Raw genomic sequence first — 18,814 nt, 5'->3', positions numbered from 1 at the left:
TAGTCGATGAATGCTGTCTTTTAATAATCCGTAAGTACATGCTGTCAATTTATCTCGTATTTCTCGCAAGCGTGAGGTTCTGTACACATTATGTCGTGGAAGTTCCATTCAATCAATCATTTCAAGCATAGGTCATGACATGAGTTCCTCCGTTGATTGACCAGATATCACCCGTGACATATGCCGCATCTGAGGATATCATAAATGCCAGCAGAGCTGCCACCTCCTCCAGCTTCCCCAGCCTTTGCAGCGGCACCTTCTTTAAGCCCTCTTGCATGGCAGGGCTTGCGTTAATGGACTTCTGGAGAGTCTCAGTCAAGATAGGCCCCAGAGCAACAGTGTTGCACCTGACATTGTCCTTGCCATATGTCGTGGCTGTATGACGTGTCAAGGCATGCACGGCCGCTTTCGAAGCAGCGTAGGCCACTCGGAGTGGCTCTGGAGTACCCAAGTAGTGCCCACCCATCTGCGGTTTGTCAGTCATCAACATGAGTTAGAATGCCACAAAATTGGACTTACACTGGAAATGTTGATGATGGTACCGCCACTGGCTTGCTTCAGGTGGGGAAGAGCATATTTCGTCGTCAAGGCGTAACCTGTCGTGTTGACTTGGAATGTCCGATGCCAGATTTCAGCATCCATGTCGTGCACTGCTCGGTCATTGCCCAAAGTCTTGGGGCTCAGATCGGCCCCGATGTTCAGCAGGCTGTCAAGCCCTCCAAGCCACTCAGTGCCCTTCTCGATGAGATTCTTGATGGACTGCTCATCCGCAAGATCGAACTCGATGACGGTCGCACTGCCTCCAGCATTGTTGATCTCGACACCAACACCCTTTGCTGCGGCAATGTTAATGTCGGCTACGACAACCTTGGCCCCACGGGCGGCGAGCAGTTTCGCGGTGCCGGCACCAACACCAGTGGCCGCTCCAGCGACAATGACACGCAGTCCAGTGATGGTCGCCATGATATTTGAAATGAGCAATGAATCTGTGTAGATGATGGGTGGGCTTGGTATCAATGAATGCAGCAATCGCTTAGCTTGTTTCTACATTGCATTTTTCTTTTCTCCATCTACGACTCTTATATCAAATAACACCGGAGCAGACCAGCAGGCTCTCGGAATCGTATGTGACTGCGCAAGACCCCGAAACCGAGACCGAGAGCGGAGCGTTGCAACGGTCGGCCAGATCAACCGTGGCAGTGATACGTCTGGGCAACTGGCCAAGCGCTACAGGGGCCTTCAATTGGCCCAACAGCGGCAGATTAGCGACATTCAGTGTAATCCCCAATGAAATTCCATGAATTGGCAATAGCCGCCAGTAAGGGTCCCATCTCCGAAGTGAGGCACAACGCCTGAGAAGGTTTCACCATCCGAACTCAATGCCCGAACTGTTGTACTGCATAGCATGCTGTCAAGCTGCCTTGACAGATGCCGTCAACAATACCATTGGGCGGGTCGACTGATATAAATTGGCCTACAGATGGCACTCATCTCATAGCTCTTGCAGTTTCCCATCCTCCTCCCTGCTACATTTGTTCTCTTCTATTGCTCGTCCGCTCTTCTTTGCAATCATGGCGGACAAGGTACCTATCGATGCGACGGCTGCAGCGACGCTGCTTGGACGCCTCACCTCAGGCTCTCCGGTCTCCTTGGTTGCCACAGCTCTTGCTGTTGTCTTCGCATTGCTCCTTGTTATCGACAAGCTGATTTCGGCGCCCGTTGACCCTCGCGAGCCTCCCGTCCTCAAGGGCAACTTGCCAATCATAGGCCATCTTCTCGGCGTTCGCACCCAGTTCCCGAGAGTATATGAAAAGCTCGCGTAAGTATCCACAGCCACAATTCCAATACTGTGATGTCTCGGCGGCGATGACATGTACTAACGGCCAATCATGCAGCAAAAGCACAAAGCTGCCTATCTGCACCCTTCCCCTTCTTAACAAAAAGATGTACGTGATCAACACGGCACCTCTGGTCCAAAGCGCTATGCGCAATAAGACCTTGGAGTTCGGTGCGCGCATTGAGGAGATTGCCCAAGCAATGGGTGTTGATGTGACGATTACGAGGAGGCTTGTTCGGGAGAACGCCATCGAAGAGATTTCCAAGATCACCATTGCAGCTCTTTCCGGAGACAACTTACTGAACATGAACTTGAACGCACTGCACTACATCGGCGACCGGTTCAACGCTGTCAAGCCTGGGTCTCCCGTTGAGATTAGCGACTTTTACCACTGGACGAGAGATATCATTGGCACCGCCACCACCCGGGCCTTATATGGAGAGCACAGCCCGTTCAACAACCCCGAGCTGGTTGACTCTATCTGGTACGTAACTTTCCTCGACGTCTCAAAGAATTGTATGGTATACTAAATCGTTTTGTTCTAGGAAATATGAGACTGGCCTCGGAAAGCTGCAGTATGGATGGCTCACCAAGATCATTGCCGGCAAGGCGTTGAAGGCCAGGATGACTATCGTCAAGGGCTTGGCTGGCTTCTACATGCAGAAGCTCGACCAAGGAGAATCTGTTTCAGCTGTGATTCGTGGTCGCGCAGCTTTCTGGCGATCTTTCGGCCTCCCCGACGTGACAATCGGTGCTATGGACTCACTTCCCGTTGCATCAACGGTCAACACGGCGCCGTCAATGTTCTGGCTTTTGGTTAACATCTTCTCTGAGCCAAAGTATCTGGATCGTCTCCGTAAGGAGGTAGAGACTGCTGGTGTCATTACCATCACTGAAGAAGGCGGCCGTCGCGTCGCAAACGTCGACGTCATGGCACTTGGAAACAAGTGCCCTTACCTTGTTGCCTCTTACCGCGAAACTCTTCGCTTTGAGAACACTGTCACTGGAGCAAGGATGGTCATGAACAAGGACACCACTCTGACTGACCATGAGACGGGACGAGAGTACCTCCTGAAGAAAGGAATCGAGGTCCAGTGGAGCGCCTCTGTCATGCACAAAAAAGAGGTCTGGGGTGATGACAGAGAGACCTTCAACCCGGAGAGATGGCTCAGGCCGACTCCTGAGATCACCAAGGGCTCCAAAGAATCGTTCGTCCCCTTTGGTGGTGGCAAGCATCTGTGCCCTGGTCGTAACTTTGCCTTCTCTGAGCTGTTGGGAACACTTGCCGTGTTGGCTGTCGGCTTTGAGGTGAAGGGGGTTCAGGTGCCGGGACATGCAATGCTCTTCGAGCATTCTGGCTTGCGATCGCCTATATACGGCAGCAAGTCGACGAAGGCAACGTTGACGAGAAGGCAGGGCTGGGAGGACGTCGAGTGGAGATACCAATGAAAGGCCTGTCGGTGGAGTTTGTCTAACAAGTCTCATTAGTTCTAACTTCTCTCTATATGGGTTTCTCTATCGACTCTCCTCCGTTCGCACATTCACTTTGTGTTGAAGTACGATGATGTTTCATTTTATGTTACGGCTTACCACAGAACTTGTCGTTGTCATGGGAATATGCCTCAATTCCACGTTTGTTTCACGTGGAGTCTTGTCGTTCGGGCTTGATAAACTACATAAGCAGAGTTAGCTCAAACACAAAGCAATACTTACCAAGAAAGATTCATATTTTGTCCGAATTATAGGATTCCTATTCTATGATAAGGATAATTTCCACTCTATGAAGCTTTGAACAGTGATTGTTCAAGACAATACCCATCGTGTTCATGCTATTACCAGATCAATGGCAAGTCACGCCAGGCGTCTAGTCAAAGCCTAAACTCCGTCACTAACTGCAACCGCTGCGTTCAACTCTATCCGGGCTAACAGACACTTAAGAGATAGTCTGAAGCTGTCTATTCTCATTCATAACAACGTATTGAGCCATGGATGCCCATGCCTCGTTGTATTGATAGATGCTTCCAACGGCTTTTCACATGGACCTGTGGGAACGATCCGGCATGAACCACGCAACCCAATCGTGCTATTTTCTCCGGAGGGCCAATCGACGACAATAAACATCTCCGCAAAATATTCGCTTGAGTCAGCGTGACTACTCTGCAACTAGCCAAATGACAGCCTTCTGCTCATATCGTCGTTCTGAGAATCCACAATAGGACCGAACTACGAAAAGCCAGATCAGTCCGACCCACGATAGACCGTCTTTCTTGGTGCCGATGATGATTCTAGAAAATCATACGAGAACAAACGATATGAAAGAGGTTGGGGTAAACTTCGCAAATAGCCAATCAACAGATAGTTACTCCGCCCTTTGAGCTTACTATGAGTGGGGATTTCCTGTAGTAGTGGTGCCGGCGGAAAACTGGCGGAATACTTTATACCACTCAACCCCACGATGACGTTCCGCGATCAGGATCAGACCAACGGTCTTCTTGGCGGCACTAACAACAGTGGGGTCATCATCGGCATCAGCGAGGAACAAATTGCTTCACCGGTGAATGATGCGAAGCAGGAACATTCTTTGCGCCCGAGATTTTCTTCGATGCTTCAGTCAACTGTCAGCAAATATCCATGCGCTCAACTTCGAGCTCGAATTTCTCTATTACTCGGCTGATCGACTACGTAGAAAATGCTGCCCGGAGTGTTTGCCGGACAGTTCCCCGGCTACACAGAATAAACATGGCTTACCCCAGGCCGGGCGCCCACCAATCTTCCCCATTCCCCAGTGTTCCACTGCAGTGCTACCCCGTCCTAGCTACCCCTCATCTCCAACTAACAGGATTGGGTTTGGCGCTGCATGTTGCCCAAAATTGTGATCCGGCCGAACGTTGCATCCGATGCTTCTGGCACTGCGGGTTAGCTGCGGAAAACTAATCCTGCAGGTTGATCGTTACTCTTTTGGCTCTCGGGTGCAATGTTGGAGGAGTTGTTTTTCTTGCCCTGCTGATCTTTGAGAGGGGAACCGCCCGACAATTTTGACGATGGGTCGTGACTTAAGCGGATGCATCACGAGATTCTTGGAGACCCGGACGAGCCGCATATGCAGGTAGAAAGTGACATAAATACCGGTTCTTCCGCCGTGAAAAAGTCAAATGGAAGCCAGGACTTTCGAGAACATTGCACTTCTCTGGCGAGCTCATCCGGCATCCAATTGTCATCGGTGATCCGACCTCTTTAGCCCTCAACATGGCCGGTAACAACTGGCTGAGGCATTTTGCCTTGGCTGCTTCCGCAACTGTGCTTGTTGGTCAAATATCAGCCCAGAATGCCTCCGCGAATGGTAATTCACACCCATTGTCCACTCAAATCCAGAAGCGCTGACCTTGGTAAGGCATCGTTGTTGATGGCACGTCCTTTGCCCTCAATGGTGACCACACATCGTACCGCTTTCACGTGGATGAGCTCACTGGCGATCTTCTCACCGACCATTTCGGAGGTTCGGCTACTGAGAGTATGGCAATGCTTGCTCCAGAGGTCAACGGATGGGTGGACATGATCGGCCGTGTCAGACGGGAGTACCCAGATCTTGGTCGAGGGGACTTCAGGGTCCCCGCACTACAGATTCGCGAGACAGCTGGATACACCGTCAGTGACCTCCAGTATCGATCTCACAGGGTCGTCCAGGGCAAGCCTGGCTTGCCTGGACTTCCGTCCACGTTTGGGACTGAGAACGACGTCTCAACGTTGGTCGTTTCCCTCTTCGACAACTACAGTTCAATCGCTGTCGATCTCTCTTACTCAATTTTCCCGAAGTACGATGCCATTGTGCGGAGCGTCAACATCACCAATGAGGGCCAGGGAAACATCACGGTGGAAAAGGCTGCAAGTCTCAGCGTGGACTTGCCATTTGACGACATGGAGTTCCTCGAGCTGAGAGGAGACTGGGCACGAGAGGCCATGAGAACCCGCCGGAAGATTGACTACGGCACGCAAGGGTAAGTTCAATCCAACTACCCGACATTGATCTGCCAAGGGAAGTATGCTGACTCCACTCGAAACTAGTTTCGGAAGCACAACCGGGTACTCTTCTCATCTCCACAACCCTTTCCTGGCACTTGTATCTCCGGATACGACCGAATCTCAGGGTGAAGCCTGGGGATTCTCCCTAGTCTACACTGGTTCATTTTCCGCCGAGGTTGAGAAAGGGTCTCAAGGTTTCACTCGGGCCATGATCGGCTTCAACCCTTACCAACTCTCTTGGCCGCTCGGACCAGGAGAGACTCTTACCACGCCTGAGGTTGTCGCTATCTACTCCAACACAGGAATTGGTGGCATGTCTCGAAAGTTCCATCGACTCTATCGGAAGCACCTCATGAGAAGCAAGTTCGTCACCGAGCCTCGCCCGGCGTTACTCAACAGTTGGGAGGGACTCTACTTCAACTACAACGAGAGCACCGTCTACGACCTCGCCCAGGAGGCTGCACAACTTGGCGTCAAGCTGTTCGTTCTCGATGACGGCTGGTTCGGCCAGGAGTACCCCCGATTGAACGACACGGCCGGTCTTGGAGACTGGACGGTCAACCCGACTCGCTTCCCGGATGGCCTGCCTGCTCTTGTGAATAAGGTCACGAATCTGCAAGTTACCAATTCTTCCGACAAGTTGCAGTTTGGTCTGTGGTTTGAGCCCGAGATGGTCAACCCCAACTCGACTCTTTACCATGAGCACCCTGATTGGGCCCTCCATGCGGGGCCGTACCCTCGCACGATCCGACGAAACCAGCTCGTCCTTAACGTGGCTCTTCCTGAGGTCCAGGAGTATATCATCGAATCAGTTTCCAGTATCCTTTCCAGCGCTCCCGTCACATATGTCAAATGGGACAACAACAGAGGTTTTCACGAGACACCTACCCCTGGCATCGGCCTCTCCTATATGTTGGGAATGTACCACGTCTTTGAGACCCTCACTTCTCGCTTCCCCGATGTTCTTTGGGAGGGTTGCGCGTCTGGTGGCGGTCGCTTCGACCCCGGTGTTCTTCACTACTTCCCTCAAATCTGGACTTCCGACAACACTGATGCTCTGGATCGTATTTCCATTCAGTTTGGCACATCCCTCGCCTACCCGCTCGCTGCCATGGGTGCCCACGTCTCAGCGGTGCCCAACCACCAGACCACGCGTACAATCCCCATCAAGTTCCGTGCTCACGTTGCCATGATGGGCGGTTCCTTCGGTCTCGAATTGAACCCAGCCGAGATCTCTGACGAGGACAAGGTCCAAATCCCAGAATTGCTGGCTCTCAATGAAGTGGTCAACCCAATTGTGATTGGAGGTGATCTTTGGCGATTGAACCTGCCTGAGGAATCCAACTGGCCAGCTGCCATGGTCATCTCCGAGGACGGGTCCCAGGCTGTTCTCTTCTACTACCAGGTCAGATCCTGGTACAACCACGCCCTGCCAAGGCTTCGCCTGCAAGGATTGGACCCAACTGCTTCGTACTCGTTGGACGGCAACGGCACCTACTCCGGAGCAACTTTGATGAATACTGGAGTTCAGTACGCATTTGAGGGAGACTACGACAGTCGTGTGGTCATTATCAAGAAGACTTAATGTATATTTTCTATCCACGGACTTGAAGCTAAGGCTAAGACCATAAGTAGGGAACTATCTCAATCTACTTGTCTTCCGAACGGGGAAAGCTTCAGTACCTGTTTGTTGGTACGATGTTGAGGTGTCTCATGTTGACTAAAACACGCCGGAGGGTGCGTCTCCTTAAAGATCCCATGGGCGCTTCCTGGGACGCTTAACCAGCCCAGACTGCCGATCCCATTCAGCTCCGTAAATCATGATGTCGTAGTAACGGCACAGCGACTCGCACTCCAGATACATCCAGTCGTCTTCAGGATCGTGCTCGCTCGCTTCAGACTCATCGTCACTGTCTGTCACGTCTTCGTCACTGTCCGAGTATTCCTCCTCAGAGTCAGGAATTGGGGTCTCTGCGTTAACGACCTTCACAAAAGGAATGGGTGTTTCCAATGAACTCAGGCATTCTGCGTCCACATAGAGACACAGGTTGAATCGAGCGTAGTCGCGGCTATCGTTGGCTGGGATGTCTTGGCTCTCGTCGCTTTCATCCGGAAGAGCATTGGCCCAGGATTGAAATCGCGCGAGGACCTCTTGGATAGATGCGCCATCCAGAGACTCTCGATCCTCTATGACGGATATCCGGAAAGTTGCTTGCATCTCGTCGCGCTTGCTTGAAGAGTCTCTCGCGATAAAGTCGACGGCTCGTTGTCTGAGGTTGGAGATGTAGCGTTCCCAGAGCGGCTGATTGTCATAGGTCGTGCGATAGAGGTAGAAGCCCCAGCGATAAATGCCCTCGCGAGACAAACGGAGAGTATCGTAGACTCCGCGGAGCTCCGTGTCTTCTAACATGGCTTTTTACCCGTAAGGCAGGGATGAACAGGCTCTGTCGATGAAACTGAGCTGAACTTCCATGCAGTCTTGACTGTTGACTTTTGATTAGGAGGGATGAGGCGAGTATGCTAAGTGGAGATGAACGGGACGTAAATATTGGTGTTTCTGATGAGAATTGATCCGGCAATAGTACGCAAGTGATTTGCAAGGCACTGTAAATTTATAGTCAACTCTAGTCTAGCAAAAGTTAGTTCCCTGTAGCGATCTTTCGTGGCCTCTCAAGGTAGCCACAAAGACCATTTTTACGCAATGGCCAATTTATGTTTAATCGCCTGACTCAAATTTCCCCCAGCAAGGTGAATTATTGTCCAAAGTATCTCACTGGATAACCCTTTGAGTTCCACTTTGGCTGGCAACTTTTACACTGTCTCAGATATGTTGAGTTATTGGGCCTGAATGTGAATGATTATGTGACCCTTGTGCGCTCCAAATACCATCCGTGCATCGTCCAAGACCTCGTCTTCGTTGCAGTCCATTGCTTTCATTAAATGTCTACATCCATATGTAGCTTTGACCAAGTTCAAGGAGACTTAATTAGAGGGAACACAACATCGTGTCGCAGCGGATGTTCTCAGACAGTTGTTCAAACCGACATCCTTGGTTCCTTCTGTCCTACATCCTGCCATCCCCCTACTGCAACTTTCCACCCTTGCCTAAGCATGGCCTGAAGCTTCGTAAATTGGAGACCGAGTACAAATATGGCCAAAGTAATAGGGACTGTAGATGGTATGTAGGTGGTCCAGGAGTGGTCGTCGGTCGCGAAGAGACCGGCGCTGAAGATGGTCTGCGTAAAAGTCGCAATCAGTAACATCCAGACTCATGTTGCAGAACTTGGAATCAAGTTCAAATAAAGAATCTTACCGCTATCAAGCTCGCAGGCGCATAAATCAGCGCGACTATGGCAATCATGGTAGTCTGCGAGGCCTCCTTATGTGCCGTCATGTTATGGATCTTGGGAATGTTGTCAATCACACCAACATGAATGTTGACCGGGTCTCCAAACTAACGAAAGCCGTCTCAATGTCTGGACAACGAAGAGACAGGGGAATCTTTCACCCCATATTCTTTCAAGACTCGAAGTACTTACCAACTCAATTTGCACAGCAACGCGGTCTCTAAGGCCCTGGATCTGAGTTCTTCGACTCTTGGTATGAGTCAACTGGAACTTGACCGTGTTCAGCATTGTGGTTTGGATGTTCTTGTTGGTCGGTCCTTCAACGTTGCATATCGAATTTCTATCCTCCAGCAGACCCTGCAGTTGCCTCCACGCTTCAATTTCCTCGTCGACGGCCCTGGTGGCAAAGACGAGCTGGTTGTTGCACCTGTCTAGGAGGCCTATACACTCGTAATGATCCTCGGGCCAACAGACCTTCTTGGTGAAGAGTGGTTCCGGCTGACCCTCTACCGGCGGGGGAATACACGTGTTGGTCTCCATTTCAATCTTCACGATATGGTCATCCAACTCTTTTCGCTTTACCTCTGAGGCCTGCCCAATATCCCGAAGCAGCGCGACAAGAAAGGCCAGTGGGTGCCGCCAGTCGAAATCTACCGTGCGAGCAAGGACTTTGCTGACCACCCTGCAGAGATCGTGCCGCTTGCCCTCCAGTAGAATGCAGGTTATTGAGCACTGCTTCTCAACGACTCGGACTCTCATCGAGAGGAAAGATTGCCTCATCGGAGATTTGGAGGTGGACAAAGTGACGACTACTGGGAAGTCAGTGATTGAGTGTCATGATCGTGCGTCCTTGTAGTTACATACCGAGAGACTTAACCTGACTGTGAGTGATTTCATCTTGCTCCTCGACCTCATCGAAGCTGCAAAACACCCCATGAATGGACTGAACCACTTCCTCGCTCATACTGGGAAGCTCAAAATCCTTGATGATCTGTCTGAAGAGCATACGATCGAGACTTATCTTGTGATGGGTGTCGTATCCATATCCATGAGCACCGCTTTTGTCTGTGAGTGTGGGTCTGACGTGGGTGCTTAAGAAACGTTTACTTACATGAGGGTAATGGAAGGGTATAGAATATCTTCGATGCTACCTCGCGCACGGTTTGCCGAACCTTGTCCAAAATCCTGCGTAGTAGTTAGATACAGTCTTGATTTGTTAGGCTCTTAACACAAGCAGACCCCGAGGAACCTCAGCGATTCGTCCCTGTTGGACGGCAAAAGTGGACGGTTCAATGTCGCCCGCAAGCAGTTACCAGCTGAACAAGTTAGCACAGCCTCATCAGGAAGGCACGCGAAAGTTACCCACCGCTACTGACCGGGCTCTTGTAACAATAAAGGCTTGCTTCCTCTTGCTGAGAAGCAGCCAGAAATACCCTGTCTTCATGACTGACTGAGTCGGTTGGAGCTCTCTCGATATAGGTGGTTACGCTGTCAAATTGCTTCTTTCCCATGGCGAGTGACGTGTATTATCACACAATCAGAGGCAGTATTGGGTTAGAGTTCTTGGACCGGCTTTTTGCGTTATGAGGTCGCGCTCTTTTGGAAGACAAGGAATTCTGTTGCTGTTTCTTTTTCGGTCGTTTCTTGTGTTTGAACCATCTAATCATTGCCCAATTTAATGGGAAATCCAACGTTTTATTAGTCCGAAAGAAGGACGCATCGGGCGTGGATAGAAAGAGAATCGGATCAGGCGGCTCAGTTGAAGCCAAATCAGGCTGCGGAAAGGTCTGGGCTGCCGCGGAACCCATGACGAATTTTAGAACACCCTCTACGATTGGACGCCTCGCTGCACCATTGCTTCTCGCCAAGTCAACGAAGTTTCAGCCTACTGGTTGAACGACCAATATTTGGGGGAAACGGTGTCAGATGGAGGACCACGGGGAGGCTGTGCTGGGAAGGTGATGCGTTGCCAATGTTCCCTGTTGGGGGAGGTGCAGCTAAGCAACCGGGAATACCAGCGGAGATGTGATAAGAACGTAAGCTCTACTCAGATGTGGCCCTTTCAAACTGTTCTTATACAGTATGTGGTGATCATGCTTTGAAATGTCCAAGTAGGCTGTGTGGGTCGGTGACAGAATCACGCTTGAACATGTTACTTGCTGCAGGGTATGCCGGAAATTGAAACCAAAATCGGACCGTGATTGATGATAAGGCTCGGCTACGATCGCCGCCTCTTCGAATCGCTATTTCATTGAGGTTTGTCCAAATTGCGGATCGAAACGTAGGTCATAGGATTTCCCACCCCGCAGAGAAGGATGGCAACTTTACATCGTCAAACTGGTAGTTTGGCAGACGGGGGTGGGGTTTATTTTGCTCCATCCAGGTGATCCTATCGGAGTTTGGAGTAGTAATCTGATCCGTCACGACCAGCCAATGTTCAGTGCTTCATGTCCTTTTTCTGATGCACCTTTCCTTCCCTCCGCTGTAGTTTATAGACCATCTCCTGAGCCTAGGGCGATGTTCTGCGTACACATCCGTCATAGCAGCAAGCATTGGATTTCTTTTAGGCTCAAGACCTGAAACAACCTATAAATGAAAACTTTTCTTTCCCGGATCCTCAGTGCTCTTAGCAGTAACCTCGTCGCCACTGTGAACTTACGTAGTAATTACCTAAGGCTGACTCTAGACACACCAAGCCTCGAAGGTCACCTGTATGAATGCGGCTTTACCGTCACGTACTCTTTTCGTCAGAAACACCACATCCATTCTTTCCTACTCTCCTCAAACATTTGTTTATACTCCTCGTGCTCTAGGCGTTATAGGAAGCTAGGACACTTCGATTTGTAAAGGCTGTTTCTCCCTATTTCACGCGCGCATCCCAAGCAACGATTGGATGTCAAAACACACCAAACACAATGGAGTGTGTGATGGTCTTCGTTGTATCGAGAGAGCATCTCTAAATACAGTTGCTACATATATCGCGCGCACAACAATATGAACCAATAGATCGCACGAAGTTTTTCAGCTCGTTCTTCACTGGCAACTTATACAGCCTCTGGATAACTATATATAGTTGCACCGGATCTGAATTTGAAATACCATGTCATCTTTGCGCGGTCACACTGCTCTCATCAAAGCCTGTCGGGCCTTGTTTTAATCCCAACAGAGTATTACTTTCGGATACTGGGGTTCTGTCCCTGGCACATCGATTGGGCATTGGGCACTGAGCGCAGACAAGAGGCGAAGTTCATTCCTAGAGCTTGTAGCTATCCTCTATACGTGGGACTAAGTTGCTTGATTTCGAAGCATGCTTACCTGCCCCAGGGACAAGTAATCGTCAAAGCAGAGTTCCATGGCGACGGAGAGCACAAATAACAGAGTCGATTTCGAGTCGGGTTCAACGAGTCGAGTTCTACAGAATTAAAGACCGAAGTGAAAATTCAGATCGTGCTCGATGCTTCCCGTGGTCAATTGGTTGTTCCAGCGGATCCTATTGCATATGTTGTGAAGATAGGCGTGCCCTCTCGACAGACGACGATAAAGCAGACGATGATGACGACGAAGATACAGCCACGGGAAATTCATTCGTCAAATACAGCTGGGAACCAAATGTTTAAACATTTCAAAGCTTAGACAAGGTTTGAGATTTGATCAGGAGGTTTAAGCTCAGGAGTTCAACGACTTGGGATCTGTAGTTACCGCGCCACCAGCAAAACTCTCTCTGTAATTAGAGATGGTAATAGTAATATACATTAACTCAAAAGCATTTGTTATTCTGTCAGTTTGCCTGAGGTCTCCCTTTGTGTGATATAACAGCAAAGGGATCATGAAAGGAAGAAAAGACGGTCCGTAGGTATGCGGAAAGGTTTCATGACCCGCATTGGGCGAACAACAATGATGCCACACTTGGCGAATGATCTTCCCGTAGGATCTAAGCTTGATTCTGACTTGTCATCTTGGCATCTATTATAGTATTTTTGGTCCGTGCCGCTGTTCACGGCATCGCTGCCACCTTTCGGACTGTCGGTGGCTTTCCGGAACCGAAACCGAAAGCGGGGACCCCGGTTCAGAGAACCCACAAACTCCGCCCGTTCAACGTGTCTCAAGCCGGACCAGCCCGTGTCTTTTCCCCGCTTTCCTGCGGACTTTGTGTCCTGCTTTGTAAACACGGTAGCAATGATCTCATCTTGGCGGCGGGAACGAATGAGCTTTGAGTTCCCCAACTAGGGATCCATTTCACGCTTGTTGTCGGTTGCGAGATAAATTCTATACAAACCACAGACTTCTCACTAAATCACAATCGATTGATCTTGGACATTCTATCCTGTTCACTCGGTAAAACAGTACAGTCGCACTTTTTCATGGGAAGCACTTCCAGCACAGCATACTCGTCAACAAGTACAACGCAAGAATGAAGGTTGCGGTCGTCGGAGCCACCGGGGAGACGGGGAGTTCCATCGTCAATGGACTGCTAGCATCTCCAGACTCGAAATTTGTGAGAGTTTAAGAAACCCGATGCTTGTCAGGGCTATTGCATATTCTGACTGCCACGAAACAGGACGTCACCGCTCTCATCCGACCCAGCTCACTTGACAAGCCAGAGGTTCACGCCCTCAAAGAAACGGGCGTCAAGATAGCTTCCACCGACCTCACAGGACCTGAGGATGAAATCGTTAAGCAAGTCACTGGCTTCGATGTCGTCATTTCCGCCATCGTTGCAGACAGCCTCCTTGATCAGCTCCCACTTGCCAGCGCGTCGAAGAAGGCCGGTGTCGGGCGATTCGTCCCCTGCTTCTTTGGTACCGTGATGCCGGCTAGGGGAATGTTGTGGTTCCGTGACCAGGTAAGACTTAGCGCCCCTGGTGAGCCTAGGAGATGAAACTACTAAGCTTTGACGCACAGAAAGAGGATGTCCTGAACCATGTTCAAACACTCTACCTTCCCTACACCGTGATTGACGTCGGCTGGTGGTACCAGATTACCCTGCCTCGCTTAGCTTCCGGTCGCATTGATGCTGTCGCCAGCCCCTTTGACAACTGGATTGCAGGGGATGGCACTGTCAAGTCTGCTATCACGGACCTAAGGGATATCGGCAAATACGTCGCTCGCATCGTTGCGGACCCTCGTACCCTGAACCAGAAGGTTTTCGCATACACCCAGTTGATCTCGCAAAACGAAGTTTACGATCTCATTGAAACCTTGAGCGGAGAGAAACTTGAAAGACAATACGTATGTAGCTCCTATTCTCATCTCACTGAGTTGTAGCTGACATAATGCAGCTGTCGTCTGATGATATCGAGGCCGCGATGGTGAAGGCGAAGGATGACAAAGCCAACCCTCACAAGCTGTCTGTGTTGCAGTACCGCAAGTCTTGGGGTCTTCGAGGGGACAACACTCCCGAGTATGCCCGTTATCTGGGTTATCAAATCGGCAAGGAACTCTACCCAGATTTGACTGGGAAGCCATTTGAAGAGTTCTGCAAAGAAGCATTGGATGGAAAGGTTGAGCCCATTTTCCAGAAGAAGAGGCGCGAGATGATTGAAGCTGCTCAGAAGGAAGCCGCGGCTGGGCAAGCTTAAAGTTGGTACTTCACAAGGATAGAGTGAATGGGTTGAGATGAAAGATTATATGGTTTTCGTCAGAGAGATTTTGGAAACTCACGAGGACCTGCCCCTACATCTTGGGGTAAGTAGGACATCTAGAATCAAGCCAAAAATGCAAGTATCCACAAATAACCTAACAGAAATTTATCCTCTAAAAGCTCTCTCAATATCTGTTTTATCGCATGCCGACGGGTCGGGGAATTTCGGCGACTCAGACGTTGGCTGGGACTCGGCTCGGCGAAGTTCACCGACACACCTAAACCCCACAACCCGAGCGCTGCGGAGAACTTCGCCGGCCTATTGGTCACTTCGCAAGTATTGGCGGCAAAGCCGTACTTCGCTGAACATCCGGATCAAATTCCGGCTCATCGGGACTTATGAATCCGATAGCGGAAAGTTCTTTGATTTGAAATGCAATGTTCGTGCTTCTTGTCGAGCATTGCTGCAATACAAAACATAGTCCTATCCTGCTCGATCAAGTACATTGTGTTTACAGCCTGCTCCTCTTTTTGTAACAACATCATCTGCCTTATTGCCCAATAAGTATTCTTTGATTATCATTGCGGACTTAACCTTTTCAGAAATGGCTCCGAGACATATCAAGAAGCCTAGTGCCGCCACTTCAAATGGCACTGTCCCAGCTCCGTCGGTAGACGTTCCCAACGTTGTTCGAGGGGTCATCAACGACATCTCGGCCAACGGTGACGCTGCTGTTCGCTTATACAGCCAGAAGTTCGACAAGTGGGAGCCCAAGTCGTTCAAGCTGTCATCGGAACAAATTCAGGATATCATTGCAAAAGTCGACCCTCAGACCATCAAAGACATCAAGACGGTCCAGCAGAATGTGAGGAGATTCGCACAGGCGCAGAGAGACAGCATACGAGACTTTGAGATCGAAAGCGAGCCGGGCGTCTTTCTTGGACAAAAGAACATCCCCATCGAGACAGTTGGCGCCTACATTCCGGGTGGCCGGTACCCCCTTTTGGCCTCAGCACACATGACCATTCTGACTGCAAAGGTCGCGGGCGTTCCCCGTGTAATCGGGTGCACCCCTCCCATCGCTGGTCAGATTCCCAGCGCCACCGTTGCAGCGATGCATCTTGCCGGTTGTGATGAGATCTTCATTCTCGGCGGCGTTCAGGCTGTCGCGGCCATGGCTTTGGGAACCGAAACCATAGCGAAGGTCGACTTCATCGCCGGTCCCGGTAACGCATTCGTTGCTGAAGCAAAGCGTCAGTTGTACGGCGAGGTTGGCATCGATCTTGTGGCAGGCCCCACTGAGATTCTCATTGTCGCCGACGAGCACGCGGACCCGATGACTGTTGCGACGGACTTGGTCTCTCAAGCCGAGCATGGTCCAGACACCCCGGCGGTTCTCATCACGTCTTCTCAAGAAGTGGCAGAGAAGACTATCCGCTATGTGGATGCATGCCTGGAGCATCTATCAACCAAGGGCATTGCTGCTGTTAGCTGGAAAGATCACGGCGAGGTGATTGTCGTCGATGACTTGGATGAGGCTTATAAGGTCGCCGATACCTTTGCTTCGGAACATGTCCAGATACTCACACGAGAGCCGCGAGAAGCCCTACAGAAGATGAAACAATACGGCGCCCTCTTCTTGGGTGAGAAAACATGTGTCAGTTACGGTGACAAGGTAAGTCAGCGTCTGTCTCGTTTGATCCAAATACTAATGACTGTAGTGCATTGGAACAAACCATGTTTTGCCAACGAGAAAGGGGGCTCGCTACAGTGGCGGCCTTTGGGTTGGAAAGTATCTCAAGACATGCACTTATCAAGAGGTCGTCAGTGAGAAGGCCAGCGGTGAGCTGGGGCGGCTGTGTGGTCGCGCTGCTCGGGCCGAGAATTTCGAAGCTCATGCTCGTTCTGGTGACCTTCGTGCGTCGACGTATCTGAAAGAATCCATTTCGTGGATCAAGACTGCAGAGAATGATGTCCGAGCTTAAGGTAGCAGCGAAGGATGTTTTGTCATTATAAGCTAGAACTATAGATTACAAGTGTCACAGTAACCCAAAACCCATGTGTTCAAGATCAAATGTTGGGAGTAATGATTCCCATCCTGCGTCAGGCCCTTCAGACCCCATATTCGGGTCAAACGTCGGGTTTATGAAGCCTGAGCTCATGTTACCCAGGGATGCATCGATTGGCCCCATTCCCCATTGGAAGCTTGCATCACCTCTTGCTGCATCCCAGGCATTTCCAGGCTCAATGGACATGCCTAGACTCGTCTCAAGCTCTTCGTGCGCCTGCTGCATAGACATGTCGTCCTGGAGCAGCATTCCCTCGGCCTGAACTCCAATGCGAGCTTTGGGACCTGTCGACTGGTCTGATAAGGCGTTCTCACACTTCGCTGCGAGGTCCCGCAGGCCTGCACCCATCCAGTGCACGAGATGGTAGCTCGTACACTGGGCATTCTGGCAGAAGTCTGCTACTTTTCGAATCGCACCAAAGGTTTCCTCTGCGTTGAGGCTTTTGTCATGTTGACTCGTTGCAAGCTTGAGCAAAAAAGAACAGGCATATGCAATCATGGTATGACAGTAGTGAGGCATCCCCACGAAAGCAGCTCGGATGTCGACGTCGTTTATAATAAGCTCCACAATGGCGCTCGCACTGCTCACGGCAACTTGAGCCATGTCGGAGTACTCCGGTGGAACCGGCTCACCGCCACCGTGAGACGATCGGCCGCGATAAACGTGAGAAGATATGAAGAGCTTCGCAAAGTGGTAGTGGAGTGTAAGCGCCTTCAATGGAAAGTTGCCTATTCTCTCATGTGGTCCTGTCCACGTAGTCAGAGCCTGGTCACCACAAGCTGACTTGCGAGATAAGAACTCACGATATCGGCCTGTCCAAGCCATGATCCACTGGTCAAGTTGACGATTGAACCCCTGTAGTTGGGTGTGAAAGTGACCAGGGATACAAACTTCCAGGTTTGTGCCAAAGATTCCAGTGACTTTGTCCAGTATCAGAATCATCTCGATTTGGCTTGCCAGCCGCACGTCGGTGCTGTTCTCCGGGACTGCGTTCAGGTAGGTTTCCCACTTGTTGACTGAGATTTGGTCTCCAAAGCTTGAGGGCCTGCCATAGAGAATTGATAGATGACGGTCGCAGATGTAGTAAAGGTACCAGACTCTCAAGCATTCTTGTGCCTCTTCTCGGCTCCCAAGCTGAAACCTGTGGGGAGAGACCTTCTGAATAGTGGTGGCACCAATGACAAAATCGAATGCCTTCCCAAGTTGGAACTCCATAGCCCGGCGGATGGCCAGGCCTGAGACTGACCACGCCATGTCGCTCAACCAGAATGAGGCGATACGTAGTCCCTGGAAGTCGCCCATGCTCACTTGCGGGGCAAAGACGAAGTTGGTAACAAGCTTGCGAAGCTCTAGGCTGCAGGTGCGGTAAAGCGATTCACCTTGGGGCTCATGGAGAGCTGATACGGTGCAAATGGCTGTAAACAGCAGCGGCGACGCATTACGAATACCATCCAGGTCTTGATATATCGTAGTGACGCCATAGAGATAATGGTCCGTTTGGTCCAGGAACTTCTGAACGAGGCGTTTGGCATCGACGAGATTGATCTTGCCTTCTGTAACCAAATCGCGAGGCTCGTTCACGCCAGCCGGTGTTCTCTTGTTCGTTGACGACGGTGATACTTGACGAGAACGTAATGATTCGAGCCGCGTGATCTCATATAGAGACTTGATGGGTATCTGGGTCAAAGGTTCTACCGACGCTCTGTCTTGAGTCCGCATGCTCAGTGAGTCGCCCGTTAAATGACCACCACTCTGTGAAAGTTGATCCGATGCCACGGACGCCGAGGGACTTGGGCTCCGTTCCGTTTGCGGGAAGACGGGTCTCGTCTTGAGAGGCCCAAGTGTCGATTGTTTCCTGTTCGCCAGGATGTTGTTGATTGCATCGCGTAGCGTCTCTAGGTCTTCGGCCACTGTCATCCTAGCTCAAGATGTCAACAGCAATAAAGACCAAGAGGTGAC

General features: G+C 50.6%; 8 protein-coding genes across 8 annotated transcripts; 4 read left to right on the top strand and 4 right to left on the bottom strand.

The window, feature by feature from the left end:
* Nucleotides 1-121: 121 nt before the first annotated feature.
* CGCS363_v003703 (putative short-chain type dehydrogenase/reductase) lies at nt 122-963 on the bottom strand (the record flags this gene model as incomplete). The annotated part of the gene is made up of 2 exons (XM_036635552.1): nt 122-466; nt 520-963. 2 exons carry the CDS (start codon nt 961-963, stop codon nt 122-124), a joined length of 789 nt encoding a protein of 262 aa, XP_036500314.1.
* A 608-nt stretch (nt 964-1,571) lies between these two features.
* On the top strand, nt 1,572-3,286 carry CYP7B1-2 (25-hydroxycholesterol 7-alpha-hydroxylase; the record flags this gene model as incomplete). The annotated part of the gene is made up of 3 exons (XM_036635551.1): nt 1,572-1,819; nt 1,896-2,321; nt 2,383-3,286. 3 exons carry the CDS (start codon nt 1,572-1,574, stop codon nt 3,284-3,286), a joined length of 1,578 nt encoding a protein of 525 aa, XP_036500313.1.
* A 1,797-nt stretch (nt 3,287-5,083) lies between these two features.
* agl2 (Alpha-galactosidase 2) lies at nt 5,084-7,442 on the top strand (the record flags this gene model as incomplete). Its single annotated transcript, XM_036635550.1, has 3 exons — nt 5,084-5,177; nt 5,229-5,832; nt 5,900-7,442. The coding sequence occupies 3 exons, from the start codon at nt 5,084-5,086 to the stop codon at nt 7,440-7,442; spliced, it is 2,241 nt and encodes a 746-aa protein (XP_036500312.1).
* A 162-nt stretch (nt 7,443-7,604) lies between these two features.
* On the bottom strand, nt 7,605-8,267 carry CGCS363_v003700 (uncharacterized protein; the record flags this gene model as incomplete). Its single annotated transcript, XM_036635549.1, has 1 exon — nt 7,605-8,267. One exon carries the CDS (start codon nt 8,265-8,267, stop codon nt 7,605-7,607), a length of 663 nt encoding a protein of 220 aa, XP_036500311.1.
* Nucleotides 8,268-8,892: 625 nt separating this feature from the next.
* Nucleotides 8,893-10,715, bottom strand: CGCS363_v003699 (uncharacterized protein; the record flags this gene model as incomplete). The annotated part of the gene is made up of 7 exons (XM_036635548.1): nt 8,893-9,093; nt 9,171-9,311; nt 9,397-10,013; nt 10,069-10,262; nt 10,316-10,389; nt 10,444-10,520; nt 10,571-10,715. 7 exons carry the CDS (start codon nt 10,713-10,715, stop codon nt 8,893-8,895), a joined length of 1,449 nt encoding a protein of 482 aa, XP_036500615.1.
* Nucleotides 10,716-13,615: 2,900 nt separating this feature from the next.
* Nucleotides 13,616-14,783, top strand: CGCS363_v003698 (Isoflavone reductase-like protein P3; the record flags this gene model as incomplete). Its single annotated transcript, XM_036635547.1, has 4 exons — nt 13,616-13,699; nt 13,763-14,047; nt 14,107-14,433; nt 14,484-14,783. 4 exons carry the CDS (start codon nt 13,616-13,618, stop codon nt 14,781-14,783), a joined length of 996 nt encoding a protein of 331 aa, XP_036500614.1.
* Nucleotides 14,784-15,390: 607 nt separating this feature from the next.
* hisD1 (Histidinol dehydrogenase 1) lies at nt 15,391-16,771 on the top strand (the record flags this gene model as incomplete). The annotated part of the gene is made up of 2 exons (XM_036635546.1): nt 15,391-16,461; nt 16,508-16,771. The coding sequence occupies 2 exons, from the start codon at nt 15,391-15,393 to the stop codon at nt 16,769-16,771; spliced, it is 1,335 nt and encodes a 444-aa protein (XP_036500607.1).
* Nucleotides 16,772-16,825: 54 nt separating this feature from the next.
* prtT-4 (Transcriptional activator of proteases prtT) lies at nt 16,826-18,772 on the bottom strand (the record flags this gene model as incomplete). Its single annotated transcript, XM_036635545.1, has 1 exon — nt 16,826-18,772. One exon carries the CDS (start codon nt 18,770-18,772, stop codon nt 16,826-16,828), a length of 1,947 nt encoding a protein of 648 aa, XP_036500606.1.
* Between the last annotated feature and the right edge of the window lie 42 nt (nt 18,773-18,814).

This window comes from Colletotrichum siamense, assembly GCF_013390195.1.
Source record: "Colletotrichum siamense strain Cg363 chromosome Unknown KSG_Cg363_contig02, whole genome shotgun sequence".
NCBI lineage: Eukaryota > Fungi > Ascomycota > Sordariomycetes > Glomerellales > Glomerellaceae > Colletotrichum > Colletotrichum siamense.
Note: the sequence above shows the minus strand (reverse complement) of the source record. Positions and strands in the feature narration are given on the sequence as shown.